The sequence below is a fragment of the Thermobia domestica genome, chromosome 3, assembly GCF_964235325.1.
Source record: "Thermobia domestica chromosome 3, izTheDome1.hap1.1, whole genome shotgun sequence".
Lineage (NCBI taxonomy): Eukaryota > Metazoa > Arthropoda > Insecta > Zygentoma > Lepismatidae > Thermobia > Thermobia domestica.
In genome coordinates this window covers 111045154-111063863 of record NC_137456.1, presented here as the reverse complement: position 1 = coordinate 111063863, position 18710 = coordinate 111045154, and the positions used below count along the sequence as shown (strand labels likewise).

Sequence of the window (18710 nt, the reverse complement as noted above, 5' to 3'; positions counted from 1 at the left end):
CAAAATTTCGTAACAATTTAGAGTTCGCTATTAAAATTAAAACAACGGTACTAGTACTTTATTTAATATTAGGGAGCGAAATAACTTTGGTTAAAAAGACACTTTATTCTTATTTGCATTAAGATGTGAATAACTGGAAAGTCTTAGAAACTATTTTATCATGTGTAATAGACATTAGCTTAAGCAAGAAAAGTTTATATTTGTAGAAATGTATTGATTTACAGAAACATTACTGATAAAATTTGATACGCCTTCATATTTTGTCATATATTAACTCGATTCATATAAAAATTTCTAGATAGATTATCATGTATAAGAATTAGTAGTAATGTTTAGAATTTTGATTTTATCAAAACAATGAAACAACAGAAAGAGAGAGCTGTTACAGAAAAACACGAATTCGAAACTGTAAATATAATTTTGGGTGGGTTCAATAATTTAGTTTCTCTTTATTAGCATAATTTGCTATTTGAGAAATAAAGATGGAATGTGTACGTATTTCAATGAGTTACTACATATCCGTAAGAAAAGTAATACTGTAGAGTCATGGATATTTCTTTATAGAGATTGGAACAACTTTTCGAAAGCTCACAAATCGTTCAGCTTGGGAGCTCAGAACAGCTTAAGGCTGACTCGATATTTTTGGTTAAAGAGGTAAATAAAATAAAATAATAATAATCTGCTTAACAAAATAAAAGAGAAACAATTTAAGGAATGGAAAGACTCTATAATAAGTCTACTATTTGCTAAAAACGAATTTCCAGTTATCATTGGCAAATATCTCTCTTTCCAACCCGACGATAATACTATAAATGAAATAATTGGATATCGTAAATATGGCTGCAAAACAAACAGTATGTCGAGTCAGACATTTCACATCCAGATATTTCAGACAGATTACAGAAAGAATATGATCGTATAATTTAATAAATATTGGTGGATTATTAAGAAACTCTGTAACTTGATTTATCGGAAATGAGTTATATTAATTTTCTTGGAAGAACTCATAATTTCCAAGAAGCTCATGAGGTAAGTATAAAATTGACTTTGTAAAATTATCTATATTAGACAAACAGGGAGAAATCTATCTGAGAGTTTCGAAATTCATAACAAATTTAAGGATGGTTAATTGGTTCATATATCAATTAATTATAAATGCTTAAAAATCCAAAACCAAGAAGAAATGAGATTATATTTCATTTTCGCGTTCGTCAATAAAATATCATTCTGCAAAACATAAAGATTGTTTATTTATAGTCAAGATAATAAATTTACTTTATACGTATTAAGTTTTAATTTATATTAATAAACTTTAGAAAAGCAACCATTACCAAAATAATGTAGAATCTTATAGTAATCTTTTGATTCTTTTTTTTTGTGGGGAAAGGAAGCTTTGACACGACACCCATGCTGTATATTCAGATTTAGCACAGAAGTATTGGATAAATTGTAAAGTTGGATAATAATTTTGCTGTTGGAAATTTAACAAAGCAATGCGATTTTACTGACAACATATGCATAATTGTAGATACATGGGAAGATTGCTTAATAGTTTTGTTGCTGGAATTTTTAACAATGAATATAATTGAATCGTTGAGTTGGAAAACCGGTCATCTTCATCGAAGGTAATTTGAGAGGAGTGATAAACATAACTAAATCAATCAATATGTATCTGACATATAGGGGTATTTTCATTTTTGGAAAGTAGAAAAATGTCAGTTCTGCAGTCCGAAAATGAAAACAGCCTTATATGTCAGATGCATGTTGACAAATTTAGTTTTGTTTTTCACTCTCTCAAATTAGCTTCGATGGACATGACTGGTTTTCGAACTCAACGATTCAATTTTACTGACATGTTCAATAATTTTGTTTAGATTGGTTAATAGTTTTACTCCAGGAAATTGAAGAATGAAAGACAAATTTACTGACATCATGTAAAACTACTGAAATTACTTTTTTAAAACTTTATATTTACTATTGAAAAACATTTTTATTTACTATTCTTTCCTTTTCTCAGAACGTTTTTTGAGATTAAATACTAATATAATTCAACTGTTTGTATAAAAATAAAATTTTCAGTTATTTTCATATGGTGTGTTTATACAGTTGTTAATAATCTGTTTTTGTCTGAACCGCACTCGGTTAACAGATACCATATGAGTTAAAGTAAAGGAACGCCATGTGAAACCAGAAGACTGCAAGAGGTAATTTAATATTAAGCGTAAACAACGGATAATTTAATTATAGAAGGAAATTCAGAGGTATAAAGCTTGAAGGAATATAAGTAGATAGAGTATATAATGTCAAGAGTATTTTGATCATAAACATACAGTAAATCGACTCACTATTTTTTTTTATTTCCGTATGAATGAAAAATTTCAAATCCTTTAATTTTAAAATTATGGACCACGAATTTACATCACTCTTCCGTAAAGCGCTTAATTTTATGAGAATGATAATTTATTGCTTGATATCAAGGAATTTACCATCTTTCCTGAAAAGCATAGAATCTAGAGGCTAGAAAGTACGATGTATCTTCAGTGTTACTAGTAGAACAAAATAGTTTTTTCTTGTAAATGTTATATTTTCTTGAGGCTTTCGTTTCATAGATGCAAATAATAAGAGAAATTACAATTTTTTTGCACAGAATAGTTACAATCATATGCGTCATATAAGACACACTGGAACTCTATCAATAAAAGAAGGCGTAAAACTATTTTCTGGTAGTGGTCTGTCTTCCTTGCCGCCCCACTTCGTACGCCTATGTATATTACATACTTAATACATCTATTCAATGCAACAATAGCCAATAGCTAAAACACGGTCACATGTTCGGAAAACAAAAGGGAAAAGATTGAAAACAAGGTATCTCTAGATTATAGATAATCAGTTTTTGTAATGGTTGCTTTCATGGTGTCGCATACGACACATGGTAAAACAAAAGTCTCCATTCCCCCCCCCCCCACACAATAGAATTGCAAAATAATCAACTGCGTATTTATCCCCAGGCTTTAACAACATAAATCAAAATGCATTACAAAAAATAACGCGTTAAAGAAAGAGAAGTAGAATACTTACGTAATCGTGTCATTTTTCGGTTCTTGGGACATTTTCTTTCCATAAAAACACTACCTAGGACCAACGGAAAGCGTTCTTCAATTGTCAAGCTTTTATTAAATGCAACCTGCTCTGGCGACAAGCAAGAAAAGCAAAATATGAGTGTCGTATGTGCCATGTTGTCGCTCTATGAAGACAAATAATGCTAATTTTGTGTGTCGTATACGACACTCAGCGTCCGAAGAGGATAAAGTATAAGGTACAGATTTACTAAGTAGAAATAAAGGAAGTATTAGACGATACCTCGTAACGGTCCACGGAAACCTTCTTCCGAAAAAAAAGTAGACTTAATAAAGATAGACTTTCAAATAAACTTGTCAAAGAAATGCATCTCAGTTTCTATATAAGAGATATATTGAAATATATTATCAGTAAGGATTTTATAAGGTTATTTTTTTAAAAAAATAATAATTGATTACAAGTTCAAAAGAAGGAACATAATAATGGAATCATCTCATTTCAAATCATGTTAAATATATCCCATATATATATATATACTCTGCGATATCCCAGAAAAGTTGAATTAGACATCTCGTTATTATGTTTGTAAATTTTGTTGCGAAAATCCCTTGCAATGTTGGCGTAATTGATATATTACACTTCTGCCATTCTACTTACTTTAAAGCTTTTACTTACAGTTTCTTATGAATCTCTGTTAATATATTTAGTATTGAATGCTTATGGTAAGCTATAAACTATAAGAAGCTAAACCAATTTCTGATCTCTGAATAAATAAATTATCATATTGTTTTCAATATAAATTGTAAAAATAAGTGATGTTTGCAAATATATGTTTCCAATTATAAGAAATCCTTAAGAACTATAAGGTGGCTTTTAAAAATCTGAACAGTGCATTCTTTAAAGATATGGCCTTTTCCAAAGTTTTAGTTACTAATAACCATAAATATTACAAAATTATTCTGAAAAGATTTGAGGATCGTAAATCTAGACAAATAACAAAATTTGTAGATATATTAAAACACACGCCGAAATATACATTGTAATATCTGATAAATTTCGAAAACACACACACACACATACTACACTCACTATTTGCGTGCATTATTATCCATGTCATAAGTAAAGCAGTGATACCAAGTAGGTAGAAACATTTATTTTATTAGATATTGCGAATATCAGCCTTACGGTGCAATGAGTATGTGTAAAGCACATAAAACATTGTTGCAAACTTATCATTTTGAAGAGAATATTGCAACCTATTAATGCTCAGCTTCGATATCAATATGTTCTAAGTGTACATAATGTAGATAGCGTAGAATACATTTGGGATATATTGTTTCTATATTTTCAAAACTATCAAAATATAATTTTACATTTGGTAAAGCTGTTTGCTCAGCTCACATATTTTTGTAAACATTGTTTTGATGATCTTCGGAACTAGTCTTAAGATTAATAAAATTTTCCTCGTGTATTTTCCAATAATGATTAAAGAGGAATGATCTGTCTTCTCTTGTTCTCTCACAGTTTGCAACACTGTTTCATGTCAGAGGCATTTTTCCACAATTATGCAGTCATTTGTATATGTAGTAACTTGATTGAATGAAATTTAGCAACAAATAGGTTTAAACATAATGGCAACACTGTACCTGTCTGTCGTCCAAAAGCAAAATACCTAACTGCTGAAAAACTAGTTGTGAGAAAAATACGATTTTCTGTTCGGCTAAAAGCTAAACTTACGGATACGGTAAGGCTTATAGCTATGATAATGTTGTCAATAATATAAATACGAATTTTGCTTTTATCAATTAATGCCTAATAGTCATATGAATTTGCTTCAAATTAATCATTCAATTTCGGGCAAAAGTGAAGATACAGTCTTTTGCTTTTGGACGACAGCCGTGTGGTATGTATTTTGTTACCAACGTTTCTCAAAGTTTGCTTAGGAATATTTGAAGATGTTCTAGTTTATCAAAAAATTCTACTATAATCTAGGTTTATGTGTCCTCAAATCATTATTGTACAATAATTTTATTATTTATGATAATCATTAGTAGCTGCGTGTTTGGAAAAAGTCACATATTTACTTAAGAGGCCTAATTACTGCGAATTTAAAATACCGCTATTTTACAGTAATTACGTCATATCTTCAAATAGATAAAAGGTAATCGAAATGTGGAACAAGAGCGCCCTAGACAATACTATTTTGCATGAAGTACCGTTATCATGAGTCACCTAGTAGTTTTCCGTTTGCAGCCATTTAGAAACGCGAAAATAAATGCCGATTTTCTAAATGGCTGGAAATCGAAAGCAAATAAGTGGGTCGTGATAACGGTATCTCACGTAAAATAATATTGTTTAGGGAGGTCTTGTTCCACTTTTCGGTTATCTTTTATCTATTTGAAGATATCACATAATTACTGTAAAATTAACGGTATTTTAATTTCGCCGTGATGGAGCCTCTTAATATATTTTACAGATGGTAAACATTTCTTGAATAAAAACGTTTTAATTATCTTTATCTGTTGGTAGGAGTATCAAGGATGCTTCGAAGGAATTTCATCAATGTTGTCTATGAACTCATTGATATATCGGCGTACGTAATAATCTGTATAGTTTTTCATATAATTTTTTTAGTGTTATGACTCATTACTTATCACTGTAAAGCAAGTAAAGTGATTACTACACTTGAGCTAGAAGTAAGTTATAATACATATGATATCAAGTTGTGAACTGTGATGTCTGCAATTATGTCACACAGTTGTGACGCGATCAACCTCAACATATTGCACAGAGCTGGCGCTTTGTCAGCAAATCGTTTCTTTACCTCCAACGATAACAGCTTCTGGTGGAAGACGTTTAAGGCGAGTTTGCTTTCGCCGTCGTTTCCTACATGAACTGCATGTCACAATGCATATTACACAGAGAATGGTAAGGACACCAGAAGCGCCAATAATGAGGTATAATACAGGAAGTTTCAGGAAAGAGCAATGTTCTCTCATTTCATCGTATCCTGAAGGGCAGTTAACTTTACCATCACACCAAACAGATTCGTTGATACATGCATTTAATTCTGGGCATTTATATGGACAATCAACTGGGCCGTCCATAATATAACCAGCAGGCGGAAGAACAATTCGTTTAGAAACTTCCAACCAAGTTACAGTATATGATCCTGCTTCTCGAGCAACAAATTCAACAATAACACTTCTCGCTTGAACTGGTCTTGGCGGAAGAATTGTAGCATTAATCGCCCAACCTTCTGAGAATACTTCAACATAATGACGATGTTTCGTCGATGATTCAGGGCACACAATGGATTGTAATTTTGCACGTCCTCCCGAATAGATTGTTATTCGGTTTCGCGTACTACAGTGTTCTGAAGTTACATTAGAACTGATTTCTTTACCGCGTAATTTTACGTACAAATATTTACCCGGAGCAGGTTCAATTAGCCAAGGATGATTTTCACAATGAACTTCCTCCGGGCTTCGGCTAGGTGAGTGGAAACGTATCTCTCCGCTAGCACCACCTACTCTTTGCCTCCTCTCACATACTGGAGTTTTGATAAACTCGTAACTTCCCTCAAGAAACAAAACGTGAAAGTCATCTGTACCATTCATATTTGTAACAACAAATCTAACTTCTACAACATTAGCAGTTGACACAAAACTAAATGGAATACGCTCTTCACTACACAAACACTCTCGCATTAGAGTTGTATCCTGCCAAGGCAGTTCATCAATATATAAGGACGCGGATGAGTTTCCCACTGGGTGGCAACGATAACGTCCTAAATCTGGATCTTTTTCAGTTAAACACGATCTTCCACCAGCTCCAAAACGATTAAACGTTATCTTAACACGTTCACTTTTCAAGGCTTCGAACCTGTACACACAAGTAAGATTTGTAGCACCACCTCTACCAAATAAGAAAACATTTTGCGGTGTTTGAAACCGTCCTGTATGCAAAGATGTGCCCTCGCTTAAGAACCGGCGGGAACATGGACCTGATCCCATATCTTCACCATCTTGAAAGAAATTAACAAACTCATATTGGAGTTTAAAATTTACAGGACGTAGCGCTGTGCTTTCCTTAAGCGCGATGTCTATTGTGAGGCGAGGTCCAGAAGATAAATAACTTTCATCGGCAAAACAAGGACGTGTCATGCGACTATGGTTGCGCAGAAGTAAATGATGACAGCTTCGAGGTATTTGGTCCTTGCAGTAACGAGCTAGAAGAGTTGCATTTGATGGAAGAGCTGTAGTTGTAGGTTGAGAGGATGACGAGCTATCGTATTCATATGGATAATGATGTCGAGTCTCTGAATAAACTATGCCATCCCATATCCGCATTTCTGTTTTACAATCTTCCTCTTGGTATTGAGGATTTATTGTTGACGTTACATGGTATTTTAGAATTGATACCCACACCAATTCATTATCTTTACCCTGAAAGAAATAGTAACATGTTGTATTGGGTGCTATAGAATGGCGAGGATTTTGAAGAATTCCACGATTATTCTCGAAGCTACTTATAGTAAACTCACATTTCTTATTTTTTGTATATGTAGGGGTATGTAGTTCGACAAAATAAACTTCCACTTGTAGCTGGAATCCATGAAGTGAGTGGAGGGGAGCGGGATATAGAAACGTACCATATGGTGATGTTGCAAATTCAACTAATAGCTCTGGTCCACTAGACACTGCTTCTGGCACGGCATCCCCACCGCAAAATCTCATGAGCTTAGGATCACGAGTAGTGTACCCGTCATATACCGTTACGTAGTCCTGAACCTCATCACATTCTGACCACACTTTAAGTTGTCTCTCCGGATGACTTTTTGTGTGACGAGCCCACTGACTTCTTATAGCCACCATGTGAGGAGCGGACTGTCGAACAGCTATAAGAGCATGCTTACCGGCTGGAACTTCGTGTTGACGAACTGCATAATAACATGTTACATTTCGAGGGTAAATTCCCGGGAAATTAGGCGATTGTAAGCGACAAGCTTTTTTGTCACAACCACTATATAACCGTGAACAGTATGTCCCAGTAATAAGTTCCCCAAGGTTGAATTCAGTTTGATTCGGCTCTCCATGTCGCACAACAGCTCCCGATCGAGGCAACATCTTGTAGGCAAGTCGGAAGTCAAAGTTGTATCCTAGTTGGTCCTGAGAAGGCTGCATAAGTCGAATAGATAAAGTAACTGTGGACGTCTCGCTATAGTAAAGCGATGGTCCCCAAGAAGTGCCGCACCAACATCCACCAACCTGAGGTCTCTCTGTCTCCGATATTTGCATGTAGCCATCTGGACAACCATCACTCGTGAAAGACAAAAATCTACCTAGGGTGAAGCTGTCAAATGTCAACTGAAATAAAAAAAGAATAAACATTGATTAATTCTTAAGGCAGAAAATACATTAAGTGGATATGTTTTAAATTATATGCATCATGCTGTACAAACAGCAGTCATAAAGATGAAAAGACATTTGGTAAAATACATGGTCATTTGAAACAGAAGGAAAGTTGATAATATTTCGAAGCAAACCGTAAAACATATACACATGAAGCATTCCATCGAATAATGCTGTATGGAACATTTTAGAATATGCTGAGATTCCAATGGTATTAAGTGTTCTACGGAAAGTGACTGATATATACTGAAATACTTGTTTCTCCATTATCCAAGTGATGGCACTAATATGCTGGAAATCTGGTCCCTGAGTAGAACAATGCTTACTGCAGGGTTTCTCTGTTCTTCTCAAATGGAATGCTTAATAGTATATATAGATTGATGTTGTTTGTTGTACTTTGGACACTTGACTATATTATGGTGGGAAACGTTCTGATACAACGGAGCTGAGGAGAAACATTATACAGAAGACTGTTCGGTTTATATCAGATCAAATTTGGACACCACCACCATCTGAGAAATATCGTTAGAATGACGCGTCTGCTGCTGTGAGCCTGGAGTTGTAGGTGGGTGAAAGTTGTGCGTGACTGTCGTCCAATAGTGACTAGATTAAACCATTACTAGGAATGGAATATCATGGTCCTTTTCTATGCTTGCTTTTACTACATACGTATAGTGAAACAGTTTGGAAGAATTGTTCGAGGTGACTACTATAACAGCTATTCTGACCCGTTAAATAAGCCTGATCTCAGTAGCAAAAATATCGTCTACGAAAAGCACCAGAAAGATACAATCTTGCACCTTCATCTGTGAACACAGCCATTTATAAGCGGCTCAGTGTGCACCACCTGCTATAGATGGAAAAATGAACTGGAGCAAACTGTATAAAAAAGCACCTCGTGCTATTCGAATGGCAGATACTGTCACACTGAATGACGCATACATTCATCTCACTGTTGGTAGTCACATTTGAGAACTGATATACCATAAGAGCCAAGCAAAGGCCTCTGCAAGTTCGTTCTCTACAACTGGAAAATTTACTGCGTTGATTTATGATTGAAAAAGGATTCAGTTAAGCGGAGAAGTAGCACGGTTTGTGAAAACGTAAAAATGAATGCAAGATACTTCTAGGAATCTATTATGATACCTGTATTTCGGATCCATATCTCACAATTGTACAGCGTGGAAGCCTACCAAGTGAGTATTTATACGTACAAGACTTCAAGTCGAGCTCCTTCGTGGCTAAGCGGTGAGCGTACGCGCCTTTGGCGTGGGAGACCCGGGTTCGATTCCCGGCGGGAGCTCATGTGGTTCGGATTCCACGTTAATCAGTAGGTCCACGTCTCATATAGCCTCGCTGCTGAACGGGACGTTAAACTTAAAATCAACCCATCTCAAGACTTCAAGTCATACCGCCAGGACATCTGTTCGTTTTTATCAGGAAATGGAATGGGAACTAAGTATTCTTGTCATTTCGTTTCAAAATATTTCTTGAAGATCCCTAATGCCACTCCAATAGATTTCTGCGTCCTTGGGCTGTTAAAAAGATGTCTCGAAGATTGACGTCCAAGCATCCTTGCTAGTCTCTGGATAGCTTACAGGGAGGAGTGGGACCGATACCTTTCCCATGCTTTGCCGAAGTTTGCTCCAATGGAAGCATCGATCTCACACAATATTCTACAGTGCTGGAGTCCAATAGAATATCATCGGTAATGCGGTAAGGTTTCCCGTAAGGTCAATATCCTTCAAAATTGTCTGATATAAACCGAACAACTTAATGTTAAATTGGAAAAGTAACTTGAGAGATTTGATATTCTATTATCATATAGATAGTAGTTATAAGAAACGGACTTTGAACATTAAGGATATGTTTTGAATATTACAAATTTTCTTTTTTAAATATAACAATGTTTAATTATATCAGGTTGCCTACAAAGTATTGAGCCTTTGGAGGCCAAAATTAAAAATACATTATTGTGATTGGAAAATAATATTAGGAAACCACATATGCATAATTTTGTTCGAAGACCTTCTGTCACTTTTCGGCAACACCATAATCTCGTCGCTGTATAACTTCTGTGGTTTGTAGTCAAAAAATTGTGACACGTGGTATTCACAGGCATCTTTTAAAACCAATATAACAGAATTCAGGAAATTCTTCAGAGGTCGAAACAAATAATAGTCTGCTAGGTCCAGGCTATACGATGGATCATTAGTCTCCCTCCCAAGTTACCTCAATTTCTGATGGATCGTTAAAATATATGCGGTGTAACATTATCAGCGTGGTATACGATACCCTTTCTCTTGACAAGTTGTGGCCGTTTTTGTTTTAAATTGCTAGTTGCAATTGTCGACAGTACAGGCCCGAGTCTATTGTTCTGCGCGGTGACAGCAGCTTGTGATGCACCATGCAATTTTAATCTCTCCAAATGCACAGCATAACCTTCCTTGGAGTCAATGTGGGCTTTGCTACAGACTTTGGAGTGTTTCTCGTTTCAACCATGATTTATTTTTCACATCGTTCGTGTAGGTTATCCACTTTTCATCACTTGTGATCAACCGCTTCAGAGATGACACCAGTTCGTTACGTTTCAGTAGAGATTTGCAGATAGAAATTCGATCAAGTAAATATTTTCGAGTCAGATTATGTAGCAACCAAACGCCGAGCTTCTTTTTGTAGACGACTTTGTGCAAATAGTTTCACATGGTTGGTGATAAATATTTCGGTCATTGGCGATGGGTATCATAATTACTTAACCTCTTCACGAATATGGCATCAAATAATGCCCATATTTATCAGGAAAATAATCCGAATTCTTTTCATGAAGAAGAGTGCGAACTGAATGTAAGTAAAAACAAGTGCTTCAGAATATTATTTTTACTTACCTTCAGTTCGCACTCTTCTTCGTGAAAAAAATTGGATTATTTTCTCGATAAATATGTGGCATCATTTGATGCCATATCCGTGAAGAGGTTAAATGCCGATCTTGCTTGACTTTTGCCAAAGAATCACTTTTGCTGTGATTAGTTACCCTTTATGAGTACTTGAACATCAATATTTCTAGAACGAAAGTGACAGAAACATTTTTTAGCTGTTGCTATTGATAACGTATATTGCCCATAAGCAACACAAAATTCTTCACAGGACTGCACAGCATTTGTGCCTTCGTCGAAATAAAATTGTGACAATTTTGTAGAAAGGTCACTCATCTTCACGGTGTAATACCTTCCGTCTTGTTATGAAAATTCTAATACTTTTTTGCCTACCTACTAGCTTCAACTGTCAGCTGTCAAATGACGTTAAACTTGATCCGCTGCGACCCATATATCCTTAGAATTGGGATACTAAAGTCATCTTACGCGCAAAAGTGTCAATATTTTTCAATGTATCTGATATAACTTTAACGTTTTAGTGTTACAAATATCAGACTCTAAAATTTATGTTTTGAAGAAGCTCTTGATTTTTGAGATGTAGATTTGGATATGAATTATAACGAATATACTTTATGATGTAGGCTTAATTACTTCCTAAAATTTTCTTATTAAAATGTTTTAGAAGTACAGTATGTATTATAAAATTACGGTGTAAAATTTTAATATCTTTTTTTTTTAAAGTTTACGAATAATATTACAAATATTGAAAATACTCTGTAAAACTCAACAAAAAAATGATAAGTATTTCCTTCTTAGCCAATATACATAAAACTTAGTGTTTCACTGCAGTGTGCAAACTTTTAATAGTAAGTCTTTTTAACCTAAATACATAAAGTGTAATAAGTAATATACATAATGAATTATTAATGATCTGAACAAATCATGTTTAATATTTAATATAATAACTGAAAGTTTTACCTTACTGAGTGAAAACAATTTTGTAATCATTATATAGACATTTGTACAGATATAATTAATACATTGCTTTCTGTAACATAAGATTGGTGTATGAAATGTAGTTAATTTTAGTTGTTAATATTGGATATACATTTCGTGAACTTATATACTTGAACATATTCCAAAATTCTTTATATGATGATTTATACTCTTTACAGATATATTTCTTGGTGGTAAAGTGATGCCCAAAAATGCTCTGATTGAGTCCCAGACCGTGTGAGCTTTTATTGGACAACTAGCTGAACCTGCGCTCTCTACACAGCACATCATTCACATATGAGCATGAATCTCCTTATCATTCCTTACAACGTCTGTACATGCCCCTTTACAGACAGAGGTGAAAGACGTCTTCATAAAAATCAGGAAGAGATATCATAATGGAGAGATTTTTTCGATTATTTTTTCAATACCTTGCACCGTTTGCGTGATTGAGCCTACTTCTGGTTGGAGTTTCTAATTTATGTATGATCAGTGTTTTCTCTCTTTTTACATGCAGTATGTAATAAGCAAATCCATTACACACACATTTAATTATAATGTCAGTGATATATGATGTTTATTGGGCAAGCCACTTCAAACAATAAAGATTCATCTTAGTCTGGAGAAACGGTCATCCTTCGTTTTTCTTATAATTTGGCCATGAAGCAAACGCAGGAGAGATATACAACCTCTGTATACAAACATGTTGTGTTGGAATGTATAACTCATAGGATATGATGCTTTTTTAATGAACATTTCTAGTGTACCCCGAAAAACATAATAAAGACATAACGGCCACGTTTTGTACTTATTCAATTAGAACTGGACAATCTACACAAAATTTGGAATCGACCAGCAAAAACGTGACGTTTCTAGCACCTGTGGTTTTCGAGATCTCATTGCCGAAAGGATTGGAGACAAACATATAAACTTTTCTTTGGAGACAAACATATGAACCTAGCATTTTAATATATAGATAGCATGTAAATTCGCTATTTCCGTTGTTGTTCCGTTTCTTCTCACTAAGTTCAATCCATTAATTAGTCCACATTATTCGCTTTAATCATCTGTCTTCTTTGCCTGCATAAACTTGGGAGAGTCACGCTTTCTTTTGCAACTTTTCCGATGTTACTTGTCTGACGTGAACAAGACGTAGTAAGAGATGTAGGCCTAAACCACGATTTTTTCTATTATTGTGTTAATATGGATCCTTGATATAGAGAAGAGATCTCCGTGATGAAGTTGAAGCAAAATATCTTGGTGATGCAAAATATGTATTTAGGTCGATGAGTAAAGTAAACGTTACAAAAAGTAACCCAGCTCTAATGGAAGAGTAGTACTAGTAATAATAGTGGTACATATTTTAGATATAAAAAAGTGACAACACTGTTCTAGCTTTAGAGCCCTGTCTCCTCACTACACGACTTCCGTAGATGATAAGGGAATATGGCATGATGAAATATAGTGAGTGGTTACGAATGTATGGGTAGTAAGCAGTACCTTGTCGTAAAGTAGAGTAAAGGAAAGTGAAAATGAGATGAAATCTTTGAGTTTTACGTCCCACGATTATGCCGGTTAGGCTAAAGGAGACGGTGGTGATGAGTAATGAATGAAATGGTGGAATGAAGAAAGTGGGAGGAAACGGGAGAACCCCGAGAAAACCCACGCACACGGTGTTTGTCCACCACAAAGTTCACTTGGTGGGGGCTGGAATCGAACCCGGGACCCCGAGCACCAGAGCTTTACCACTGAGCCACCGCGGCCCCTTAAAGGAAAGTGGGAGCCATAACAACATGATCTGGAAAGACGAACAATTTTCGTGGATGAAGATTGAAGTTGTACGGCAGTGCACTACTCTACACAACAATCTTTTCAGGGTCTTTTGTGACAATCCTCCCGCCAAAATGAAAGAACACGGGAAGCACTTCGACACAAGAGAAACCATCGTCTGTACCATACGGTGGGCCCTGATAACATCGATAATGGTTGACGCGCTGACGGTGAATGACGGTGTATGAGTGGCTAAAGGTGATAGAGATCGGAGGTGATTACATTAAAGGAATGCAACAAGTTTTCTTGTGTTCATAAAGTCAAGTACGAATTATACTTTAATTTATCCAGCCCTTGTAGTAGTATCACACATGTTTACCGTTCACAGAATGAATGAACCTACAACAATTTGATGCTCTGTTCATGGATTATCATGTGCTGGATTTCAAATAGTTTCATATGAACTAGGCGACACAATAATACATATCCAAGTTGATACAATAGGTCTACATGTTTTGGCCTTAAATTGTAGTTACAGAATTAAAAAGTGCAAGCTTATTTCAGTCTACAGAATACTCCTTAAAGATAATAGCAATTGAAGATACTGGTAAATTATTGTTTTATAAAACAGGCGTGTATGCTTTATGTCCATGTACATTGTCTTGTAGTTTGAGCACTGAAATACTAGTTCCCAACTTTTCTGGATGGAATTCTTTAAATTTTACGTCCCACGGTTATGCCGGTTAGGCTAAAGGAGACGGATGATGATGAGAGATGAGTGAAATGGTGGAATTAAGAAAGTGGGAGGAAACGGGAAAACCCCGAGAAAACCCACGAGCACGGTGTTTGTCCACCACAAAGTCCACACGGCGAGAGCTGGGATCGAACCTTTTCTGGATGGATCAAAACTCTCCAATGATTAGTCATTTATGTTAAGGTACAAGGTAAATTGGAAACTTTGAGTAATAGAACGAATTATATATATATCCAAGCACATAATAATCAGTAGTGGGAGGTAAAATTGGAATACCGACATCTAAAAAAGTAGGCGCCAGAGTCATATTTCCAGTCACTATGATGACCTGCAGCCCGTCATTTTTTCGAGCTCTGGTCATGGGTAATTGTCTGGATTGTAGTTGACTGAAAAAGTAATGCCTGATTGTAATTGTCCTGCATTGTATCAAAGCTGAAGTGTGGCATAGTAAGTTCCTGCTCTGTTCCTTTTTGTCCTGATTGTGGTTCGTTTCCTTAAAGTATCAGAGTTGAATTTTGATAGACGATAATGGACTGCAATTGTTATGTTCATTTTCTGGAGAGTAAGGTGTCCTGTGTAAAATATTTTCTGTTTGAACTGGCCAGTGCATATGTCAACTCTCTTTATTTCTTCTTTGTCATTTTTTGTGAGTATGTGTGGGACCAAGAGCAGTGAGATTAAAGTAGTTTTGAGTATGAGTAGTACACATACGGTTGAGTATGATATAAACTTCGTTATGTGCGAGGTTGGGATAGTATAGATTTAGTAGTAGTACGTGCTCTTTTTTGGTTTTGACTGAGGAATTGTTGTACAGTTCTGCTTCATTTGAATAGGGGAAGAGGACAATAACATACATCTTATGTCGACGATAATGAACCGAAATATTGGTTCTCTATTATTCCATTAAGAACTTCTACACTCTGTTGAGAAGCACGTTTACATGAAATATAGAATACTAACAGCAAACATAAACTGGAATACACAGTTGAAATAGTATTTCAATATCTTGGATGCTGGTCTTCACAATTGCATGTTTGGAAGTACTGAGATTAGTGTTCTTTAGTGAGGTAGAGACAGGTTGTATGCAATAAACAATTCTGCATGAACTACTGTATTTTCTTGTAATACTAGTAGAATTTCCATCGAATATATAAGTTCCATCATATAGGAAAGAACTATCCTTGGATAATTCCTTAATCTATGGTTCTTCTATTTCTCTTTATTCCTGTTAACAAAGTAGTTTCAAACGGTAAGTGGTACTCCTCAAGAAATTTACATTAATAAAGCACAATTTTCTTTTTGTGCGAGTGTGTACAACCATCAGCAATAATATGTAACTTAATTGTTACCTTCCCAGTAACTTTGGAATGGATTAAGTAGTGTTCCTTGATGTATTCCTTTCGAAGTGTAGTATTCCTTGACGGTGGATCGGTGGTAGAGCATTTAATTCTAGCACATTACCTAGTTCGATTCCCGGTCCGGTATGTTTATGATCGCTAACATCGTCTCCGTCGGTCTTCTCAGGGTGCTCCTGTTTCCTTTCACATTTTCATTCCACCAACTCTTCCATTAGCATTCATTTGCCTTAATTACCCGTTTCTCTTAGCCTAAGGGGCATGATCATGGAACATTAAACTGAAAGATTTAAGAATTTCTTGCTAAAGAAGAAGTAGGGAGAAATGAACAGTTTTGATGTTAATTATGCCAAATTATACATTAAAAAATAAGTTTTTTTGTTAAATATAGGTATTTAATGAATTTCATACACAAGTCTAAGTTTTTATAAGATTTGTCTTTTACAAGGGTACATCAAACGTTTGAAAATAATCCGACATAAAGATAAAAGTAGGGAGAAACTGTGTAAAGCAACCTCATGCATATCTCTCTTTCTAATATATTTACAATCTTAATCAATCAACTATACTTTACATATTACTAAATCAATTTTACGTTACTGAACTGCTAAGTTTGTACATTGATTATGATGTACGTATAACTGTGATCACATTTTTATGTCAGAAATCATTTAGATAAAAATCCCTTCTAAAATAAATAAATGAAACGAAAGAACACGCATACAGACAGCACCCACACAAAAAATGTTTCAATAGGCTCATTTGCAACCACATTAACACTAGTGTGATGATTACCTTTCATCATGTGTTATATAAATGCGGCTTTGAACCGTGAAATATAAGCTGAACATATTATAAATAACATATAATAATTATAATCTCTGTGGGCTGTAGATGATTTCCCATGGGGCAGAAATAATTATTATAGATGCTAATTAACACTACATTTCCAGTTACTGGCCAATCTGAGAGATTAAACAAAATGTTGCTGTATTGCTGTATGTTTGTAATAGCAATGAATGTTTGTTAGTTTCGCACTGTTTAACGAAAAAAAAAAAAAATCATGCACCAAACACCCACATTTTGATGCTCTCAACCTGTTGTGTCCTATTGAATTTTTAAAGAGAGAAGAGTAGCATGTTTGTACTCAAGTGATTCTAAACTTTTACACGCAAATGGATTTTGCTAATATTAGTGAGATTTAAAACAAACAAAGCTTTAAATACCATTATTTTTAATAAGACTTCTAAGACGATATCTCTCCAGCATGACTGAATTGTAGTAATTGAAATGTGATAGGGAAAAGAGTTTTGGCTGACTTAAAAATAAGATGAGAGAACAACATAGTGTAAAGTTTGACAATAAGGTTCCCGGATTGATGTTGGTACTGTTAATGACAAAAAATTGTTTATCATGTGAGATTAATGCTATGATATTTTTCTTTTGCAGATTTGGTAGAGAGAACACCTGTGCCCTTCTATGCACCGATCATCGAAACCAACCTAGCTCCCATTGTCATGGATTATTAGCATGTGTCCCTTGGTAATCGAAAACATCCTGGTTCCCATTATTACGGTTTCTTACATGGAGCAAAAAATGAACATTAAGTTTTGCTGTAAGTTTGAGAAATCATCAACAGAAATTTACGAGATGATTAGAATTGTTTGTTGCAAGAATGCCCTATCTCGTGATCCCGTGTTTGAATCGTCACCCATTTTGATGATGAACGTGATGATGTTTCTGATGACTCCAGAAGTGGACGTTCGGCAACCAGTCTTTCAGAAGATAATGTAGAGCGTTTTCGCGACCTGTTGTAATCAGAACGTCGCAACGACAGCTGGTTCTTCCTTCGTCCTCACTTAGCAGTAATTTTTACACAGTTCTTAGCGAGGTGTGAGTTCCCAGGCTCATCCATTCTTCTTACTCCCAGGATTTGGCTGCCGCTGACTTGCTCCTGTTCAATTGTGACACTGAAGGAACAGCATTTCATGACTGTTCAAGATATCCAGACTTCTGTGATGGCACAACTCCACCGCATCCTAGAGAATGACTTCAAAACCAGTTTTTGAGACCTCGTGAAATAGGGAAATTTGTGCATTGAGAGAAAGGGAGCACAAACTACTTGGAACTATCTTCTCTGCGTTTGCTTCAGTAACTTCAACTTTCTAAGAACAACAGCATCAATCCAGAAACTTTATTATCAAACCTAGTAATACTCGAATCCTGTTCTATACAACAGGAATATCTATAATCGGAGTAACTGTAAAGACATTTATTCAAATTGCAAGCAATTAGTTGTTATAGCGAATAACAGCAACGTTGATGCGGAGAAGGACCATCACTTCGGGTTTTGCTTGGCGGGTGAATGGACAAAGTCTTTACTGAAATAGGAGAGTTATACATTTTTTATTAGTTTATTACTATACTATTGATTTACAGATTCTCTCTCTTAAACTCAGCGGATAGTGGG

At 35.1% G+C, this 18710-nt stretch overlaps 1 protein-coding gene across 2 annotated transcripts in view; it reads right to left on the bottom strand.

Moving 5' to 3' along the window:
- Positions 1–5709: 5709 nt before the first annotated feature.
- Positions 5710–18710, bottom strand: part of LOC145681483 (uncharacterized) — an 814377-nt gene continuing 801376 nt past the window's right edge. For both annotated transcript variants that reach the window (XM_081753131.1, XM_081753132.1), the window contains exon 5: positions 5710–8447. In XM_081753131.1, the coding sequence (XP_081609257.1) occupies positions 5883–8447 (2565 nt within the window). In that variant the 3' untranslated portion in view covers positions 5710–5882. The remainder of the gene's footprint in view (positions 8448–18710) is intronic.